The sequence below is a fragment of the Fistularia commersonii genome, chromosome 6, assembly GCF_037954325.1.
Source record: "Fistularia commersonii isolate RoL2024-O1a breed Wild chromosome 6, RoL_Fcom_v1.0, whole genome shotgun sequence".
NCBI lineage: Eukaryota > Metazoa > Chordata > Actinopteri > Syngnathiformes > Fistulariidae > Fistularia > Fistularia commersonii.
Window position 1 is genome coordinate 3,891,987 of NC_141289.1, and position 21,541 is coordinate 3,913,527.

General features: G+C 41.6%; 1 protein-coding gene and 1 pseudogene across 8 annotated transcripts; both read right to left on the minus strand.

Annotated features, from left to right (window-relative positions):
- Positions 1 to 878: 878 nt before the first annotated feature.
- On the minus strand, positions 879 to 15,017 carry LOC147233196 (integral membrane protein 2B-like). 8 transcript variants are annotated; one of them, XM_086147784.1, is made up of 7 exons: positions 14,796 to 15,017; positions 5,796 to 5,927; positions 5,473 to 5,541; positions 3,481 to 3,630; positions 3,237 to 3,347; positions 2,836 to 2,986; positions 879 to 1,843 (listed from the first exon to the last, which is right to left on the minus strand). In XM_086147784.1, the coding sequence occupies exons 1-7, from the start codon at positions 14,877 to 14,879 to the stop codon at positions 1,755 to 1,757; spliced, it is 786 nt and encodes a 261-aa protein (XP_086003910.1). In that variant the 5' UTR covers positions 14,880 to 15,017; the 3' UTR covers positions 879 to 1,754. The 8 variants fall into 8 exon arrangements, with proteins under 8 accessions (XP_086003910.1, XP_086003909.1, XP_086003906.1 ...); XM_086147783.1 differs by having other exon boundaries at positions 3,481 to 3,633; XM_086147780.1 differs by having other exon boundaries at positions 5,473 to 5,574.
- A 2,272-nt stretch (positions 15,018 to 17,289) lies between these two features.
- LOC147233197 (putative tubulin polyglutamylase TTLL9 pseudogene) lies at positions 17,290 to 19,556 on the minus strand (annotated as a pseudogene).
- Positions 19,557 to 21,541: the final 1,985 nt, after the last annotated feature.

Sequence of the window (21,541 nt, forward strand, 5' to 3'; positions counted from 1 at the left end):
AAGTGAAACAGCAAACACAACTTCATCTTTTGTTTTCTTTCAATTTTCATTTATTTATCTTTACTTTTATTGAAACTTAGAATAACCAAGTTGGGGCAGCTGTTAACTCACTCTCACAAAATCACACGATGAACGCTAACATCAGCAACGAAATATAAAACATCAGAAAATGAGCTTTCTCGGCATTTGGATGTGATTTAGAAACATTACTTGAGAACTTGGAAAATCTTATTTTACAAAGTTACATTACAATTTTAATTTGTACCATTTGACCTCGGGGGGCAATGATTTTGTATTTTCTATTGAGTTTGTGGCCTCTATCTCCAACTGAAAGTAAATTATGGCTTGTGAATAAATGTGCCACATCCGGCCATAAAATATTTCTAATCCAAAAACTGTTTCACCTTTAAAGAAAGATCAACTAAAATCTCATTCTTCTGAAAGCAACGATATTTGAAGGAAATCATGGATTTGAATTAATAATTTCGATTGGATCACTGGAGGGGATTTGGTGTTTCCAACCTCAAACTTTTCCTTTTTTCCAGGATTCATGATCGTACTTACCACTCACCCTGAACTACTGTATTTCAGAAGGGCGATGCAAGCAAGTTTGTGTCACAGTGGGTTTTGACCTTGAATGTAACGTTAGAAAAAGAGAGAAGTTTTTTTTTTTTTTTACTTAAGGCACATTTAGTGCATGATCACACACTTCTGTGTCTGCTTATTGCGGTCTCTTCACAAAACAGTCTATGAACCCTCGGGACAACTAGGTCCTTCTCTTCTGCTGCAGGGATTAATATAGAAGATAAGTCATACAGGCTTTGGACCATCGTAACATGGAGAATGATGGGAGGCAGAAAGAAGAACACACCACAACACGGCTTTTTTTTTTTTAATTTTCTTTGTTGTGTTCCACTTTTCAACGTTTCAAAGAATATATATATATACAGATTATATTAGTAAAAGAAGAGTTATCTTCCCCCCCCCCGAAAAAATTACACATTCGAAAAAAAGACAGACAACACTTGTTCGGGGAAAATGAATATGTTTTAATGCATGTGTTGTCCCCTGCGCTCTAAATTATAGATGATTTTAATTTTCTCATACTTCTTAGGTTTTAAAGATTCTATTGAAAGCTACATGACAGGAAGACGTGCGCAGGCTTTATTTGATGATTCATTTCCAGTTATAAAACGAAGAAGTGGTGTGTTGTATTAATAGCTACAGCAGACAAAATAGAAAAGACTTCCCCTGACTGATCTGTTCATAAACCAGGCTGATTGGTACAAAAGTTCCCCTTTTCCTGCGATGGTATAAACATGTATATTCAGTTTATAAACCAGGCTGATCGGTAGAAAAGCTCCCGTTTTTCTTGTGACGGTATAAACATGTATATTCAAATAAATGTTAAAGGTGTATAATAATTCTTTTGATTACAATAATTTAGTATTTTATGCTAAAAAAAGCCTGAATTCTAGTGAGTTATTGTAAGAAATGAAAATGCTTTTTTGAATGGAACATCCCCCTCCCCCGCCTGAAACAGCAACTGTCTTTATCCCGTCACAGTCACTGTATATTTACCAAACAGATCCACATTTTAACTCACTCACTCACACAAGCTACCTGAAGAAATGGCCCAAAAAAGAAAAAGACAAAACAAAAAAAAAAACAACAACAAAAACCTACAAAGTGAAGAATAAACAATCACACTGCACGCCAGTGACTTTAAGAGCAGTTGTGAGGTGACGGGCATCTTAAGGCTCACAGATTAGAGTTTCCACCACGAATCTGTTTGCGAAGTGACGAATCTTGCGGCAGACCTTCGCCTCCCTCTTCTGCATGCCTGCAATGTGAAACAGACGATTAGAGTTATGACTTGAGGACGCTGTACGGTGCTCCTGAACAAGATGACAGACTCAGAAATCCAAACTGAACCGGACCTACAGATGCTTCGTTGTGAAGCAGAAAAAGACTCCTGGGTGAGAATGTCGACCAGAGGAAAAAGATGCGAAACTATGTGCAAATTGTTTGAGAGGATCATCAGTAGTCAACTACAGGAATGTATAGAATCCAATAATATTTTATCTCCCCTCCAATCTGGCTTTGGAAAACAGCAGAGCACCGTCATAGCGGCATTGAGGGTCCTAAATGATTGACGCTCTGGATAGAAAAAAATATTGTGTTGCTCTGTTTATTGATCGATCAAACGCATTATCTAAGCATTTAGCTGCCAGGTTCACCAAATATCTATCCAACGAACACAATGTATTCAGACAGCTGGAACTTCCTCTTATTCTCTGGACACAACAAAAGGGGTGCCCCAAGGCTCAGCGCTGGGACCCATTTTATGTTCAATCTGTATAAACAATCTCTGCAGTAACTTGCGTCATATATTATGTAGGTCACACCACGATTCACCGCTGATCAACCTCACTCACTCACTCACTCACTCACTCACTCACTCACTCACTCACTCACTCACTCACTCACTCAGGCTTTTGAGTTTTCAAAAGCTGCGTTTAATGTTATCTGGTCTCATTTTTTTTTATCTTTACTTGGTTTTAACCACAGATAAACCCAAGCTCATGGTTTTCCCTCATACAATCATTCCCTGTACTGTAACACCCGAAGGAAATCTTATAGAGCACGTAATGAATTAAAAATACTTGGGTTTTATCCTAGATCGGGAGCTCTCATTTAAAGCCAATATCTAGACTCTGGTGTCTAAACTGGAGGCGAAGCTCGGGTTCTTTTTCAGGAATAGAAACCGCTTCTCCCTCAGGGTCAGAATCCTAATTGAAGAGGAGGTATAAAGGACTTATTTTGTGCTCCTACCCAGGACCCTCTCTCTGCGCTGCAGCTTGAAGGTGTCCTTGCCCTGGCACAGGTTGAAGATGAAGAAGCCGAGCTGGTCGACATGCTGCAGTTGCTCGGTCACCACCATTTCCTCCTGGACCAGGTAGGACTGGGGCAGGTATGTTCCGGCCTGGGCGGGAGAGGGGGAACGCAAAATCAAAGTGGCTCTGTGTAGAAATACAATCTTCTGTGTTGCCTTCACCAGCACTGATCTGCTTTTCATTGGTTGGTTCCACATCTTACAAAACAGTAACTTCCAGACAGCTGAATATATCAGTAAAAATGAGCTTGTCAGGTGTTCTAAGAATCAGTGAGGCCTCTTGTGTTCCCCCAAATGTGAAAAGTGATCTACCAAAGCCTTAATGGGTCACTGTAGATACCTTGACATTGATGAGGAGCTCCAGAAAGTCTCTAGGGGGCATGACGACAGAGGTATTGAGGGGGATGACGTAGCACTTGTTGAGATTCAGATCCAGGTAGGCGGTCAGCCTCTGTGACGGACAGCAAACACAGAAAGATGTCCACAAATATTGAAAAAGGAGGTATCCATCAAAGAAACATTAGCTTGGAATAACACATTCTCACATTCACAATGTGAGAATGCTCACTCGCTCACTCACTCACCCGCTGGAAATCATGAACGATGTCTGCCGGGTCTCCATCTTCAAACTCCGGCACTGGGACAGTGATCAGCTCCACCTCCTCCCTCTCAATCACCCGAATTCTCTCCTCCAGCAAGCGGAGATGGTTTGGCAGCTCCACTTCCACTTCCACCTGCTGAGCAGTTTATGGCAGGTCACCCTGTGGTCCAAGTAACCTGGTGGGAAGGTCCTTTACCTCCTCAGGAGGGACGACTGCACTCAACGCGGGGCACTGAAGGAGCACGTTCTGCTTTTTGGCTGAAATGCTCTTGTTTCACCGTTGCGAGACGAGTCAAAACAGTCTTCGATCTATTCATGCATTAGGCCGCTACGGCCAATTAGCATAAAGCCTGACAGCAGGGCACCAACAGGCCTGGCCCAGTCAGCCTAGCAACTCCACAAAGGCTCACTAATAAACACAACGTTTCTGTTACATCAGTACAAAAGCCAAGGTGTGAATGTTACCCACAGCTATGCATGGGACTTTCAACTGGCCAGGAGCAGCTGCTGCCTGGTGACTGCAGGTTGCAATTAATCTTCAAGATGCTTGTCAAGAGTCTCAAATATATCAAATAATGTATCTTAACTGTGTTGAATGTGACCTTCTTTTTTGCTTCACTCTACAGCAGGAAAGCTACGAGGAACCGTGGCCTATTGTCTATAACCTTATCGAAACTGTAAGCTTTGCCCTCTCGCAGCAGACACAAAACTAGGTTAACTGAGTCGCACGCTGATCTGCAATCAACAGTGTTGAGACTGTGGTGTACGTGTGACCTTTTGGGTTTGTGTGATACGTAACGTGATTTTCTTTTTCTTCCCCCTACACGCAGATCCTTTCCGATAGCCTGTACCCAACACTTTATACTGTATACGTTGCAGTTACGTTGCAGTTACGCAGCAGGAACACCAGCTGGCTCAGAGTTTGGGCTTCAGAGTTAGTGCGTTGTACTGATTTGTGCATATCAAGCAAATGGCAGTTGAAACAGAGCACATCAGTTTGGAGGCTAAAGGTGAGAATGGCTGAGCGAACAGTAAGAAATTAGCGTCAGGATGTGTACTGCAGACTATTTGTTGGTGAGAAAATGCCACGATTGCGCTTGGCCAATGAAATAACACAAATTAGTGTTTAACCCCATGATCGCAAACAACTTTGCTTCCTAGATTTGAATTTACTCTGTGTGCTAATCTGCGTGTGTGTGCATGAGCCTCTGTGTGCAAGTGAAGTGACAATCAGCTGCACCACAGCTGAGACGTTATGAGGTTTACAGAAGCGTTTTTAACAGGAAACAGTGTTTTGCTTGCCTGGTTTATATAGACAACGTTCACACACCACCAGCAGCTGCACTTGTATGTGACAGGCTCATGGAAGCATGACTGAACTGGTTGATACTCAAGGGGGAAAAAAATCATTGATGCGATCCTGCCTTATAAGACCAGTGATATTGTTCATCACTCATAAACTTTACAGTATGTTCTGATTTCTACATGGCCATGCTTATTTTTTGATATTTCATTCCAGTAGAAGGCTGCCACTGGGATGATCAATAAAGGTTATTAGTGCTAGAAGAGTGGGGCAGTGTTGGAAACTAATGGCATCAGTTAACAGCATCAACTAAATGAAAAAATAAAATAAAAAAATATATAATGCTGCACACTAATAGTATAGTGGGGAAATAGTATAGTGGGGAAATAAGTGGCTGAACTTAACTTAAAGATGAGTTTCAAATGAAAGCTTTTAGTCAGAGAGAGTTTTAACTTTTTTTTTGGAATCCTCAGAACCTTATTTTTCACCTGACGGCTAATCACCACATTTGGAGCCAATCAATAAATCAGACCATTATAAAGTATGACGCTGGAGATTTTACAGTGACATGCGTAGAACGCAAACCTCCTCTGAACTGACTGGAAAAAGATGAACCACCAAGTACTGGAACCCGCAGCATGTAAATGGAGGGGGGGGGGGTGTGAATCATACCTCATCTTCCTCAAAGACCATGTAGTCCTCCTCGCGGTAGTTCAACCCGCACACGAACACCTCCCCTTCCTGCGAGAGTGATGGAGGAGCAGTAAAGCAAATCTGAGAAAGTTGAGGCATCGAGGGGAAAATGTCAAGCGTACTGAATAGTGTGAGCAGTGTCGTGTTGTGTGTTGGAAAGCTTTTAATTGAAATCGAAGTTTGAATCATTTGAATTCCTTCATTAGTTCATTTCAATTTAATCTGTGATACTGAAGCACGCTTTTAATTTAAGGGCTTACAATGCGAGAGGAGGTGTTTTTTTGAGGGGGGGGGGTGCTCACCTCCGGGATGTAGTAGTGGTACAGGTAGACTCCGCCCACCACCATACCTGACAGCATGAGAGCCAGGACCAGACACATGCACCAGCACCAGGCCCGCGACTGGTAACGCACTGGCAGAGCAACCTCTGCATCCTGCTGCGGAGATGCAAAAGTTGGCCAATTAGACATGCCCGGCTCATACAGTTAATACTTAGTTATGTGGCCATTTATGATATGATTCAAATCAAAAATCCTGAGAAAAAACAAACAAGAAAAATAAACATAAAAAACAAGCATTATTTGGAATGCATTATTTAAGTCAGGGATTGACATAAAAAACTAAATGCTTTCCTTGTTTTTCGCAGCACTTTTGTAACAAATCTTTTTTATTTTTATTTTGAAAGCATGTTATGATGACATATCCACTTCTCAAAAAACAAAATAATAAATCAGGCTGAGAGGTTCGATGCCTCATTGGGGTTCAATAACTATTAAGTTACAACATTCATCACATTTAACATCAGCTATCAGAAGGGACTGATTTCAGATTTGTTTTCATGTTTCAATGTGTCTTCAGATGGAGAATGGCAGAGGCGTTGCCTGTGCCATGAAAGCAGAATTCTATTGACCCAACGAAGCAGGTAGCGTGTCAGAGCCCCATCGGAGAGCAGCTGCCACCGAAAACAGCTGAACAGTGAGCTCTGAGTCACTGTTAAACCTTCATAAAGCCAAGATTGAGCAGAATAGTGACAGTCTCATATTTTTTTTTTCCATCACTATGTATCTGATTTATACTTTACAGTGTATTATGTATTATGACTTTACCGCAAATATTTTCTGTAATCTTAATCAGGTTAAGATTGAAGACAAAAAAAATCTTAACACAGACGATGCAGCACCTCCAACAACAAGAACCAACCAGTCGTCTCTCTCCAGTCGTAAAGCAAGCGTGTGTTTCTGTGTGTGTGAAAACAAAAGCTACGTTTACATCAGATGAAGACTGCTTTACTGACGTACACAGTAACTCGCGACGCTGTCAATCACAAAGGGACAGAGTGACATGCACTGAAAGCTTGCAAAGCAAGAAAATATCTTGTCGCTGCCTTTTTCAGCCCGTTAATGATTTTCACTCAAGTCATATCTCACCGCTATCTTTGTTTGCTTGTAATGGGAGTCTAATGATGGGTTAATGTTGGCCATGAAGACAGTACTAATGTCCAGAGTGACTTAAAAGTCACAGGACTTCAGACGTGACTGGTGAGCAGCAGCAGTAGCAAAATGTAGATGGAAATTTGGGAGGAAATTTGGGATTTGTCAACCCCAACTCGACGGCAACCTTTGGGAAATCTGTGAGTTAAAAGTGGAGCTGAATTGGGCAAAATAAAAGGTTTGTAGGAAAATACTCAGGAGTGAATAGGACATTAGGTCTTATCAGCAGACACACACCCCCTTGTTGGACTCTAAGCATGTAAGCATGATAAAGGCCCAGCTTCTCCTAGGACAAGCTGGCGCATGCCTCCTTTTTCACATCTTCCAGCTACCCTCCCTACCCCTCCAAAAACAGGGTTTCTTGGACATGGAGAATATGAGGGCAATCAGTCAAGAATAACTGACAACAGCAGTTCTTTGGATGTGTTGCTAGTTTCAGTTAACTACCATCCATAGTTACAAGTAGACGTCTCAATTGCTCATTCACTGCCGCTCTTCAAATATTAATACTATTTGAACAGATGTGTTGTTTCAACGATACCTAATTACAATCTCACACTGTAACAGTAGACTGGTAGCTGCATTGTGTGATACACTATCACACAATTCTTCCTCTTGTTTTTCGACAGGTCATTTAATACAACAATGCAGAACCCGTTCCAGCGTGAGCACGAATGAACACACAAAAGCGCATAGCAAATGGACGCTCACATCCATGCACACCCGTGAGTATTGTAAATACCTGACAAAGTCAGAATAAAAAACATCAGGATAAGCTTGTGCAATACAGGCCAATGGGAACAGCACTGTGCAGTGACCAAATGTTACTCCCTGGTATTCTGAGAAACATACTTGCAACAAAGACTAGGCTAGTCCAGTATGTTTTGGTTGTCTGGGCATGGCCTCCACCTTCTGCTTGCTGTCGCAACTTTTATTTACTGACACTTTTCTCCTTCAGCTGCAAAACTCTGGATGCTTAAGTATTTGATTATAAGGAAGAAGACAAGCTGATTACTAGCTAGGACATAATAACAATGTTGTTTAACCCAGTCAAGGTCCTCAAGCAGTAAGCATGCAAACAAAACAACCTTTTATAACCTTGAATATCCAACTCAACACAATCATCTGCACACAACTACATGACAACGTGTGTCAAGCAAGTGTAATACTGATGAGAGTATTTTTATTTTTAAAACGAAACCTGATTTTTACATCTTTGCTTGCTAATGTTTGCCCATGAGCACTGCATGTAGAAAATGCTGATGGGCCAATTAATTGGGTACAGTCATGAATAGACTGTTGGAATAACTAGCATTTTGTCCTTTTGACAAATCCCAGCATGAAAGATTAAGGTCTCGAGTAAGGAGTCTTGAAAATGTTTTAATAAACTGTAACTGGGTTTTGGTGTATTGTTTGAGAATAATAAAAAGAATCTTTTTGGATTTAGGTAAATCTTGGTTCTGATGCAGCGATCTTACGCTTTCACAACAACCCCGGAGCTTTTGTTACAAGACCTGACAGGCCTTCAGACGAACATTTCATAACTGTGGCTCACACACCCTGATTACCAAAGGTGACAAGAGAGCTGCTAACATTACAAAATGAAAGAACAGTGTGTACTTTCGAAAATAAAAAAATTAAAATCATACACTTGGTAGAGAGGAAAGAGTGGTTATGCCTCTATTACTGGATTTACTGAGAACACCTGATACTGAGTGATATGACTGAAATTACACTTTTAAGAAGTAGGAACCTTTGGATTCTTTTTCTTCCTGCAAACAAAATACAACAACAAAATAATCAATCATTTGATACATCTCTACTAAGTTGTAGCAGTCCACTGTGAAATGTTTTTTGTAACAGAATAGGCAAAATTGTAACATGTATTATGCCCTTCAGCTGGCAGAGTCCAGAGCGCGTCTCCACCTGAGATCTGTTTCTGCAATGAGACAGGTGAGTATCAGTATCAGAACATGACACTGTTTGGAGCCTCACACTCCAGTACTTTTGGTTTGGTTGGAAAAGAGGATTGACACTAAAGGATCAAAGAAAATGAGATGCACCAAAGCAAAAGGGGGAATTAAAAATAAACACAAGCACATGCACGCACACACGCACACACACACACACACACACACACACACACACACACACACACACACACACACACACACACACACACACACACACACACACACACACACACACACACACACACACACACACACACACACACACACTTTGCAGTGGAGCTGAATTGATACATTAATGTCCATGACTAGCAGCTCATCCTCTCAACTAGACAAAAGGGGGAAATGAAACTCTTTGCGAAAGTTGACGCAATATGAAATATAAAATGAAAACTCATTTAGGTCATGGTTGACTTCAGTTTGGAATGAGGACGCTTCTCGGATGACAGGTGACGAGAGAAGAAATTCAAGTCAAATTGGAACAAAAGGATTGTGACAAGTAATATATCTGTTTCTGAACGTGTGCCCTTACTTTAATAATATTGTAATTCTATTCAAGGTGTATTTAAAAAAAAAAGTTCTTCATCTGAAGTCCATTATATTGAAAATTTGGGGAACTGAGAGAAATCCAAGCGCACAAGTAGCAGGGTTAAAACCCAGAAAAAGCATACATATTATCTGTCTGTGCTGATAATGTGTCAGGCTGTCTTGGGAGTCAAAACGTTGTTAGTGCGAATTGTTTGAAAAATAGAAGTCGCTGTAAATTCAGTACATCCAGCTCAAAGTGCATTACACCATACCCACAATTGTGAGGTGGTACTTGTGTGAAGTGGTTATCATATTCTGGCTGAGCCGAATGAATCGGGTGGCACAGTAAGGAGTGCGTGGGTGGTCTTCCCCCACGTCTGCCCACCTGGACGGTTAATCTTGACTTCCACTTGAGTTTTCATGCTTGGCACCGGCGAGAGTCGTCTTTGGTTCCTCAGCCAAGTCTCTATTTTACAGATTAGACTGTAATCCTTCTCTAGCCTCCCACATGCTTCGGAGGACAATCTCAAAGCAGTGAGAGTTCGAATGTAGGAGAAAGGCTTTGGCCTGTACGAAGGTCGCAGTTAGAGTTAATCACAAACTGGGCTGTCAAGAACGCAAAATTAAAAAATAAAGCCTAAAACAGTGAACATAAGAATGATGAAAACTAAGAATGCTGTTGCTTACCGCGGGGCTGAGCAATAGAGGCCAACATTTTCAGTCAGATTATCCAACATTAATGTAACTTGTGCTGTACAAGCGTGTGAAATACCACGTTTGCAAATTGGACTGGCGTTATGGTGGCTGAACATTATCCGCTCATGTCGACGCACATTTGTTGACCCAAGTATTAGATCCAAAAGCTGCTTTGCCTTGAGAAAGTACTAGCGTTAATCGGACTGGATGGACCTTCGAGACTTAATACGATAAATTGGCATAACCAACATTAAGTCGGTTACAGCTTCTACAAGTCGGTTTAAATACATTTTTAATACCCAAGCCCCATTCCTGCAGTGTAAATAGCAGTGGCAGCTGAGCCGAAAGAGTGACAAAGAGTCGTCCAACATTGTCAGATACAAGTGAATACCCTGGGTGGTTTTAACAGAGTCTGTTCAGTAATACAATCAGAATGTCGGGATAAAAAATGGCTCTGGTAAATTTGCTTAGCCCTGAACATCTGCTACAGATGAGTTGATTCATTATGTTTTGTTTTTGACAAAAACAAAACTGCGTTTTTGCACACTATTAGGATGTTATGTTGACCTTGGACCACTCAGGCTTGAAATGTAATCCCTTTACAAGGACCAAAGCCTCACTAAAAAAAAGGCATCCTTATGAACAATTGACTTGGACTGGAATTACAAATGTGACTAAGAGTTCGAACTATAAATGTTTTAAAAACACAAAACCAGACGACACTTGTCAGATCACAGAAAATATGCACCTAAATTACTGTTCATGGTGGGTCACAGGCAGGAGGTCTCAAGGAAGACCAAAGAGAAGATTTATGGATGTAGAGAGAGGATATGAAGGTAGTTGGTGTGAGAGAGGAGGATACAGAGGATAGGGTTAGATGGAGAGGGTTTATTCACTGTGACGGCCGCCGAAAGGAGAAGAAGTCCATAGTAGGCAACACTTTTTCAATTAGCTACTATTAAACTGAAAGCGTGCAATCTTGGTATAATTGAATCTTTGTTCGCCCAATTTACATGAACTCCTGGCAGCACCACAGTCAAATTTCGTAGAGACAATAGGTGCCATGAGAATAGAGGCTGCGGTGGAACAAATTAGAACTTTCAGAAGTAAAAACCATATCAGACGTTTCCATCACCCAGCTAGAGACGAAGAGAAAGCAGAAAGTTCAGCTGAAATGAGCAGAGTATTGTTAAAATTTTCAAATCTGATGATTTCAGAATTATTGTGATGTTATCTGATGTCAATGCATGTTTAACTGATCTGAGACACCTGATTTTTTTTCTTATAATTTTGAAAGGTTCAACATGTGAAATAAAGTGGAAGATAATGACTTCATTTTCAGCTGGATTTCATTTGGAACCAAGAGCTTTCATTCTTTTCATTCTCTTTTTGTAAGTATGAGAGAACATGCAAACCCTTTAAATGAAGAAAAGCTATGAAAAAGATTGCTGAATTTTTTTGGCAGGAAATATGGAAATGGTCAAAAACTTGATGAACATACCAGGACCTGGAACCGCCCCGGGATATTGCATCTATGATTTTCTTCTATTTGCTTTGGATAAAATCAATGGAAATTCTTTTAATCAATATGCATTATTACAGACTAAGTCAATCAACTTTATCCCTAAATCCATTTCTCGGCAACTGCAACACATGGAGAGGATCTACGCAAGTATTTTTGATACTAGCGTAAAAGTTTTCTGTCCCTTAAGCAGAATGTAATGAATAGTACAGTGCTCCTTTTCTAAAGATGGCACACCCTAGAAACAACTGGTATTTCTAAAGAGAAATATCTCAGGTTGAAGCAGTAAATGACAAGACCAGCAGGGGTCAGCTGGTTCAGAAATGGAAGGAAAGCCTCTCAACTTCTGAGCTGATCTGTTTGTCTCCTGTCGCCAGCTGACCCTTGCTGCTAACTTCTAACAGCACACTGACTCTCCATCCCTATTTCCTCCTTTGGTTCCCTTAAGTGAGGCGTTGTTTCTGGCTTCGAGTGGATCAGTGAGTCAGGAAGGCTGTAGCCAAAGAGCTCGATGCAGAAACAACCCATTTTGAACATTCAGAACAGATGAATATTCCTACAGTTGCTTGCAATTAGATTCTCTTAAAAGCCAAATGCCTTTTAATCCTGGTGCCATTTATCTCATGCGATCACTGTGCTACTCGTATGGCAAGTGGCCTGTGCCTGACACCGAAAAAGGCATTCTTCTGCCTGACATCAATGCTTTGCGGTGCGTGGCTGACTGAAGCTGAAATGCATGAGTGAAACTTAAAGCCTTGTCTGCATTTCTGCCCTTGACCAGGGAAAGTGCACGCAGGCAACAGTGACACAAAGGTCCACTGGTGGAGCTGAACTGCAGAGGTTGCAGTTATGCAGTGGAGGTCTTAAGCAGCGCAAAAGCAGAAGTCTCAGCCTGCTGTTGTCTGATCGAGCAGAGCTCAAGTCCTTTGCATCTAGACATTTACTTGCAGAAATGTCAAGCTATGATGACAGAGATGGTTTACAACAAAATGGTTCCTTCAACTTTTATGGAGTTCATTTATGTTATCAGTTGATCTCAAATCAGTAGTGATAGAATGATGCATGTGATTCGCTAAAAATGTTGTAACCCAGATGCCGGGTTTGATTGTGCTGATAGTGAATTTTGAACCTCCAAATGAACAGGAAATCTATCATGGATAGTAACTGTTTAGCATGAAGTGTTATGTGGTGTGCATAACTAAAGAAAACTTAATACTTAATGGCATTAAAAATTAGATCCCGTTCTGACGCCCATTCCCAAGATATCATGAGTGTCATGACTGAGCAAATGCCAGCTCACTAAGAATGGTCTTAATGATGTGTATCAAACCCAGCAAAATAATCCCCAAACAAAAGGCTGCTTTGGCTCAGTTTCTGCTATGTTTAATGAACATACAAATCTCCACAATGTCTGAATTTGCAAAAATGCCCTTCCATGATTTCTATGTCATTTCCACCTCCTAAAAAAATTACATGTCACTGAAATGTAAATCCAACATGCACCCAAACAGCACCATATGGTTTGCCTTGTATTATCAAATTTCCTCCAACATGTGCTTATAATGATTTACTGATTTAGTCTGTTTGTTTATATTTATTTGCCTCAAGCCCATTTCAAACATGTCTGTGTCGTAAGGATGAGAAGCCTATTAATTTCCTACTACTAACACCCCCCATCTTACTAGCAACAACCAAGGTGACATTTTGAGGTAATGCAGGAGTATAAAAGAAAGACTCAGGTAGAGGAATTTAGGAAAATTAGTTAAAAAATACGGAAGAATCAACAGCAGATCTATTTTGGCATTCAGTCAACATACAAACAGCCAGACATACAACTTGCACAATGAAAATACAATGGCACCCTTTAAACTTGTTGTGTAAGTCAATCAATCAAAACTGTTTACCATCTGGTCATAGCAAATAACCGCAGGTGATTCTGCCAACGTGCTGCAAATCGTTACACAAGACGGCCTGAGTTCCATGAGGCTGGCGAAAAAACTCTGCTTCTCATCCCGTTTGACGAACAAACATTGTTTAGTGTTCCCACACAAATCAGCTGGCTGATTTCTGGACTGCACTTTCTTCACTGCAGTATGTATGAGGAAGCAGTTTCAAAGTACTGGTTCTTTTAAAGTGACTCTTCCTGCCATTATTGACATTTTACAATATGAAACTGCAGGAGAGGCAAATTCATATCTTCACAGGGCCTTGAAAAGGAACTTGTTGCAGGAAATTTCTGGCTGAAAATCCACTGTGGCTGATAACAATTGGCACTAATTATTATACTGACTCTTGAGACCAAAGTCTCCATCTGACACATCAACTGCTTCAGCTTTCACCAAAAAGAGTTTGGACAATATTAAAAGCCATGGCCTTATGTGGATTTAACTAGTGGATGAAATATGCCTACCCCACAGCGCCAACTGTATTTGAGTGACGCAGTTTCAAATATAAGGAACTGGGGAAACTGGTTTCACTTTTATTCTTTGTTCCTGAATGTGATTTTATAAAAGGCGCAAGGAAAGCGCAGTCATGCTTCATGAATAGATCCCTATTTTAATTGATTACACATGATATTTTGGTTTTCTTTGTGTGGGTTTTTAAAGCATGGAAGAAATCAGTGAGGGCGAAACAAGTTTTCTATTTTGGTTTTGAGCTTTGACCCCTTACTTAACTAAAATCAGCTGATTAAATTATTTTGGCCTGCTATACCATAAACCACATTTCAGTTGTCTTCAGTGTAAGAAAAGGACCCGAGTAATAAAATCGCAAGTGATTCTCGAGGAAAAAATAAGTACATAATAAAAATTCACATTGAGACTAATCGAGAAGTATCGTTTAGCTATTAGCCAAACGCACTCTAAACAAACTTGAGGGAAAAAAAAAAAAAAAAAAAATTTAAAGGACTGAGTGGTTCCAGTACATTTCTCGGATAATAATTCCCCTGCATGAGTACACGGTAACAGATAAACTCAAATATAAACTAACTTGAACAATTGGGACTTTACTCAAAAGACCGAGAAAAATTGGTGCTTTACTTAAGCGCGTCGTCTTCCAACAAGCTAAGTTAGCTTAAGCTAGCCATTTTCTACTCACTTTGTCTTCTACGGGAATAAGTGTTTCGGAGTCCTTCTTCACATCTTTCTGTGACAAGGCGGAGTTAAAAGACACTTTAACCATCCTGGAATTAACTCCACCGAACCGCTGCTCGGTTTAAATATATAGAGAACGCGCAATAAACTGCAAACTCAGACAATTCTTCTCCAACGGCCAGTCCCGTCACTTGCTGTCCCCAGTTAGACTACAGCCTTGCGGTGTTGTGAAAACAACGGCGCGATCGTGAAGTCACGTAAAGGCGTGACACAGCCACTTCCGGATTTTGAAAAAAATAAAAGCATCTCCCCTAACGAACTTCCGGCTTTAAAATTTATCGCCATCTTATCCTACACTTATAACTTTTCACTGTTAATTCACTTTTGTAAAGAAATTATATTTCAGCTTCTCGTCGTGAGTTACCCCCTAAGATAAAGCTATTTTTTACATTGATAGAATTAATGGAATCACTTTATAGGTGTTATACATATATTATATATATTTGTTTTATTAAGCTGTAAAAAGGAATCAAGGACCACAACGTTGGAATGGTTTCCTCAGAAGCGAATTCAAAGGAATTGTGATGAGATCCAGCTGCTGATTTTAAACATCCAGACATCCTGACACAGCAGGAGGAGGATCAGAAAGGGGTAGAGCCCGCAGGGCCTGGTTTACCTGTGAAGCCAAGGAGCCCAGAGACTGCAGTCTCAAATAGGATGATGTAAAATTGAAATGAAATCGAAATGTTTCTTAAATCACTTTACAAGTAAGTGGACCTTTCACTAAAATTATCAATTCCTAAAAAGAACTGGCACCAGCTGTCACTTCAACCTCACACTTACATTTTAAACCCTGACGCTGTTCAACTGGCTATTGTACATTTTATATAAGGCGCCTTAATCAACACTCAAGGACAGCATACAAATATAAACATATACACAAAATGCAGACTTTAAAGAAACAAAAATAATAAGAACAATAAAAGTGACAAAGTGGTAAAAAAGTGAATAAGTAAATGAAAGTGAGTCACTTTTCGTTGTTGAAATGTGGTTTTAGGGGGGGTCAAGATTTGAAGGGCATTCGCTGAGTGAAATCAACAATGTGGAAATGAAATCCTTAGATATGCACTTTATTGAAAAGTAATGCAAAAATTGCCAAATAATGGTGAGGACGTTTGACGCCGTAAAATATGAGCAATTCAAGTAACCCAACATTTGTGTGTTGTCGTATGCCATCAGTGTGTTGATGTAGGACAATAGCCTATCGGGCACTGCAAATCCCTCCAGCAAACACTCTGCTGCTGTTTTTGTTTTTTGAAATTGAGAAAAACAAGATTCTTTTCAAAAGTTTTTCTTTTCTAATGAAACTGCCTGTACAGCCTCACCCTGGTAGCGTTCCGATTCTTATCTTGCGGGAGCACACTGATCAAACAACAACACGACACCGGAGCTTTGGGGCCAAACATGGAATGCGAGGTCATCACTTTCAGACACTTTGAACTTCCGTATTCGCCGGTCGGTGGTTCTTCAGGCCGTGAAAAAAAAAATAAGAAAAAAAAATAAATTATTGGTTGAGAAATTACCAACCAGTGAATGAAAAGTGAAAGCATAAAAGTGGTTAGTGTTGAATGATGAATATCGGTTTCCTTCATATCAGAGCACAACATTGTAAGGGCGGCAAGGCGCTGGAGGTAGAACCAAATGTTACTGGTTTGATTTCCAGCTCCTCCAAGTGTGTTGAAGTGTTTTTGTATTTATTGCATTTATTCTTATTTTTGTGATATTTTTGTCACCGTACATCATTATAACTATGGAGATGTTTCCAATTACACAGTATTTCAATCCTCCTCCTCATAGTCACCGCTTGTTAACATCATTATTATTATGGCCATTGAGGTTTTAATATTCATGATAGCAAGAGTCTGTTGAAGATGTTGATTTTGGCTTCCGCTTGACTGCGCTCGACAAAGTTTCACTTCTTTTTTGCCTGGTTGATTAAACAGATCATAAAATTAACATAGAACAGTTTCGTGGAAATAACCAGTGTGTGTTTATCTCCTTTATCACAAAATTCCTCCATAAAAGTGCTTGACAGTACAGGCAGCGGCAGCGCGACAAAGTTCACCGTTCTCCTCATAAACTCAACTGGACCCTCCTTGTCCTCCAGGGACTTAGAAAGCAGAACAGTGCGGGCTCTGAGACCAAATAATCATCGCGACATTTCGGTTTCCCTCCACTTGACTGCTATATTCAGAATCAGAGTAGTTTCCCTTGCCCCCGAAAAACGTGTCAGTGAAACTTTAAAATGTGCAGTATATTTACATCGCCATAATGTGGTTTGACATGTATCACACGTGTGCTTTTCCGGGAGGTTACCAAAAAAAATAAAAAAACGTTCATGTTTCATTGGGTGTTAAATTCCGGTCTCAGTTGCAGCGAAATAAAAGGGATTTAAATAGTTTTTAAACCCGACACGCTTCAAATTGTGGGAAGCGCTCCTATTGTGTTGTAAATATTCCCTTCTGGCATGGAAATGGTTTCAGGAGCCGACAAAGCTGCTGCTCCCTGTCATTGACACACCCCAAGTGTGTGTTGGCCGTGAAACACGAGCTGCCAAATGTCTCCACGTTGACGTCCTCTTTATAGACCGGACCGTCATTCCACATGAGATCGTAGCCGCCCACCCTCTTCTCCTTCCCCGTCAACCTTCCCTCCATATCCACGACGTTCAGCGTGTCTTCCAGCAGGCTGAATTTCAACTTGTAGTCCTCCTGACTGCTGGTTGCGAGTGACGGAGACGCATTGACCTCGAGCAACCACGGCTTCAGGTTGTCATCTAGTAGGATGTCGTACCCGTAGAGCTCAAAACAGTGCTTGTCGTTGATGATGATCTTCTGCACGCTCTGCAAACTGCGGATGAAGATGTTGTCCATCTCCTTAAACAGGGTTTCGATCATCTCCCTGCCGTGCTTCGCAGTCAGGTACCTTCGCAGGTGTTTAATCTGCCATTTGCAACCCTTTTCAGGGTCATAGTCGGGCGCCGTTTTTTGAACAGCCACGTTGGTCAGATGCATGTACTTGTCATCGATGCTGCTGAGGTCGAAGCGAGTGGTCGAGAAGCGAGCGAACCCATCTCTGTATAACCAGGCCCTCAAGGGAGCATACGAGGTGACCAGCACGTACACCCTCAGGTCAAATTTACGGCCATTGATAAGGTAAGGGTTTTCGATGTACCTCTGCGCCACGTAGCTCTTCACCAGAGTAGCAGCGTCCTTCTGTTCCTCCAAGCAGGTGCCGTCCTTTCTCCAATCCATGATGTCTTTCAGTTTCCTAAAGAGGAAGATGCCCCTACCTTGAGATCTTGCTGAGGGCTTCATGATCCACGTGCTCCCGGGGCTCCTCTTGAACTCCTCGACGAAGAGGTGGTACTCGCTGGGCAGCACAAAGGTGCGGGGAAAGAAGTCACATTTGGACGCCTCCTCCCTGCCCAAGTCCTTCTCGAGGTTTTTCCGGTAGCGCTTGAGGTTCTTCACCATGAGGTTTTTGAGAGTCAGCTCATAATTGTTTCGGAAATGGTTTATCTTCACGTGCTCCTCCATGTAGGAATGGTCGAAATTCTCCCTCAACCAGCTCACATCGCACCAGTTGAAGTCCCAGTCGCCGTCCTCTTTGACTTCCACCCAGCCCGGTCTTTGCCGCAGGACGTCCAGTATGGTGTTGTACCGGCCACATCTGTAGTACACACAGGTTCTTCCCTCCCGCTCTTTGCATTTGCCAGAGTCAAAGAGACCTTTGTATTTGGTTGGCTACAAGAGGCGAAGAAAGCAAACCGTTACATCATTTGTTTTGGGTATATTATCGTTCTAAACAACATATTATTGGAAAAAAAACAAAACGGAAAGTCGTATCTAAAAATACTTAAGATAAATAGTAATTTAATAATTTAGTATTTTTATTCAACAGGAATCTCCACGGATTATGTTTGCATTGTGACATTGTGATCTGCAGTGGAAACGGTACAGGTGGGAAAAAAAATTGAAAAAAGTTGCAGGTATGGCTCGGAAAGGAGAGGGATGATGGTGTAGGAATGACTAAAAAAGGTATAGAAGAGGGAAGGGAGACCAGCAATGTTATATTCTCTGAAAGGAAAAGGTGTAGAAGATGGAGGGGAGACCAATAATGCTGTATGCTTAAGATGATAGGAATGAAAGGAAAGGGGCGACCAGCGATGTTGTATGCTTGAGAGATATGGACATTTAGAAGAAGACAAGAAGCAGAGCTTGAGGTAGCAGAGATGAAGATGTCGAGGTTCTCTTGAAGAGTGAGGAATGAGTCAGTTAGCTGGACACAGCACATGTTAGATGTTTGGAGGAAGTGGATTTGCTGAGCCGACCTCTGGAAGGAACAGCCCAAAGAACAGGACGTGGACACAAGTAATTTTAAACAACCAAAAATAACCAACCACTGTCTCTGCCACGAAATAGCAGAAGGACGGATTCTTCACGTGAACATGTACACTTTAATACATGTACATATCTAAAAGCTTGGGCCTGAGAACATCCCCAAAAGGCTGGATACTGTCACAAGTCCTACTTCAGAAAGTGTTCTACAAAAAGAGTATGCTTATCCAAATACACCTTCGAACCATTCTTTTGAGGGATACATCTTTTGAGGGATACATCTCGCTCACCTCTTTGAGCTGCTGGCTCCTCTGCAGCTGCTTCTCTTCAAACTGACTGTGAAAACACATTTCTTTCTCATTCATATTCAGCAACTGTCCCTCCCTCAGCTCGACTCCTCTTCCTCTTCAGGCCTGTCAGCTCGCCCGCGGGCGTTTTACAAAGCAGCATGTCTGTGTTTCTTCCCTCAGCTGCTGTCTTGCCTCATTGCCCCCCTGCCGGCTGTTTTCTCCTCCGCACTCACGGGGAAGTGCATCTCGTCCGCCCGGCTGGCCCCGCAAAAGTTGTGAAGTGACATTAAAAGCCAATTCTGTAAAGCCATGTGACATCACATTCTATGATGTCTGTTGGGGTGACGTCAGCCTCTCGACAAGATGTCGCCGCTGCCTGACGCAGCGCCAGGTCCCGAACGGAGCGACCAAAACCAGGCAAACTACGCCCCTCGGGGAGTCATATCAACAATATAATTTGCAGGATACATTTCCCTGGCCAGCAAACATGATCTATCTGTCAATATTTGCTTAATTATTTTGTAATCCGGTAAGTAACTTGCTTTTGCGCCAACATCTTGGACGTAGGTGGACGAATAAGACATTGTAGGTGAATCTGTGAGGCAGCGGCTAACCTTGCAGCATCAGCAGCTCTTTTATCAGGACAGCTGATAGCATAGTTTGCATGCTTAATATTGTTTTCCTTTTTATGAGCGCCATTTTTTTAATGAATGGAAAAGGACAGTGAAAATAGACTCGATAGATTTTATGACATCACAGCTTCCTCCTCTATGCGACGCAGGGAGCCGTGCTGCCCTTTTTGTGACAAAACAAGTCTCTACTGTCACTATTTTCATGCAGCCACCTAACTGTGTTGAGGCTAACGGGGTGACTTCATACAACATGACCTTCTTCTTCTTTTTCTGTGCCTCTCTTGGCATCTCCGATCGCCTCGATGTACTTCTTTTGTCAATTCTCAGTTCTGTCGGGATCAGCCCCCATGATGTCATCACTTCTCCTTTCACAGCATCACTCAGCGCATCCATTGTGCTTCCCCTTTGTGAGATCACAGCTCTCCACTTGGTTTCAATGCACAAAATTCCCGCTCTATGTGAGGTCACAGTACCAGAGAAAGACAACTCAGCATTAGTGTGTTTTTAAGCCTACTTGGCTTCTTACCCCCACAAAAGACACCTGGCTGACAAACCCCCAGGCTTATTCCCTTGGTATTTTGGTCGCTCTGTACTCAAAAGCCTCAACTGAATTCACTCAGAATGACTAACACGGTGAGAATCTTCCATCAGAGGCCGCGGTGAGAGAGAAATGTGCTGCTGCAGGTCTGTCAGGTGGTGGAAAAGCTTCTTCCTCCACCCAGGTGGGTCCTTATCCAGTCCCTCATGCCGGTGGCGTAGACGATGATGCCCATCCATGGTGTTAAGCTGTAAAATGGCAGCCTGGTTTTCAACTGATTTATATCCAAAAAGAAACAGAGCTTCAGGAAACACTAGGATCTCATGGGTTCCAGGAAATAAAAAGTGTGTATTTTAGTGGCTTTACTACAAGGATAGGACAACTTTTTAGCTGGGGGGCTACATTTAGTTTTTCCAATTGGGCAGCGGGACGGAACTTTGAGCGACGAGGTAACAAATGGGGGACGATAAATTACGAAAATCTATGAAAAGTCTATTCTCGCTGATCTACTTTTTAATGAATAGAATCATGAATTAAAATAAGTCTTTGCCAAAGAGAAGGAAACCAACATTTAGCATGCTAACTGCACTAGCAGCTGTCCTCTAAACAAAGAGGTGTTGGAAGTACAAGGTAAGCTGCAAACTCACAGGCTCAGCTGAAAAGTTTTACTCACCCATCTACTATTCAAGATATCAGCACAAAAGCAAGTTAGTTGCTGAATTACAGGTTAGTAAATAAGCAACTAACCTGGCAAACATAAATATCTGATATCTTATAGTTGATGTGACTCCCCGCGTGCTGGAGTAAACAACCCTTCCGTCTGTAATTGGCCTGCAGGCTGTAGTTTGTCCACCTCTGCTTAATAAACATTTAAACAGAATTGGTTCTAA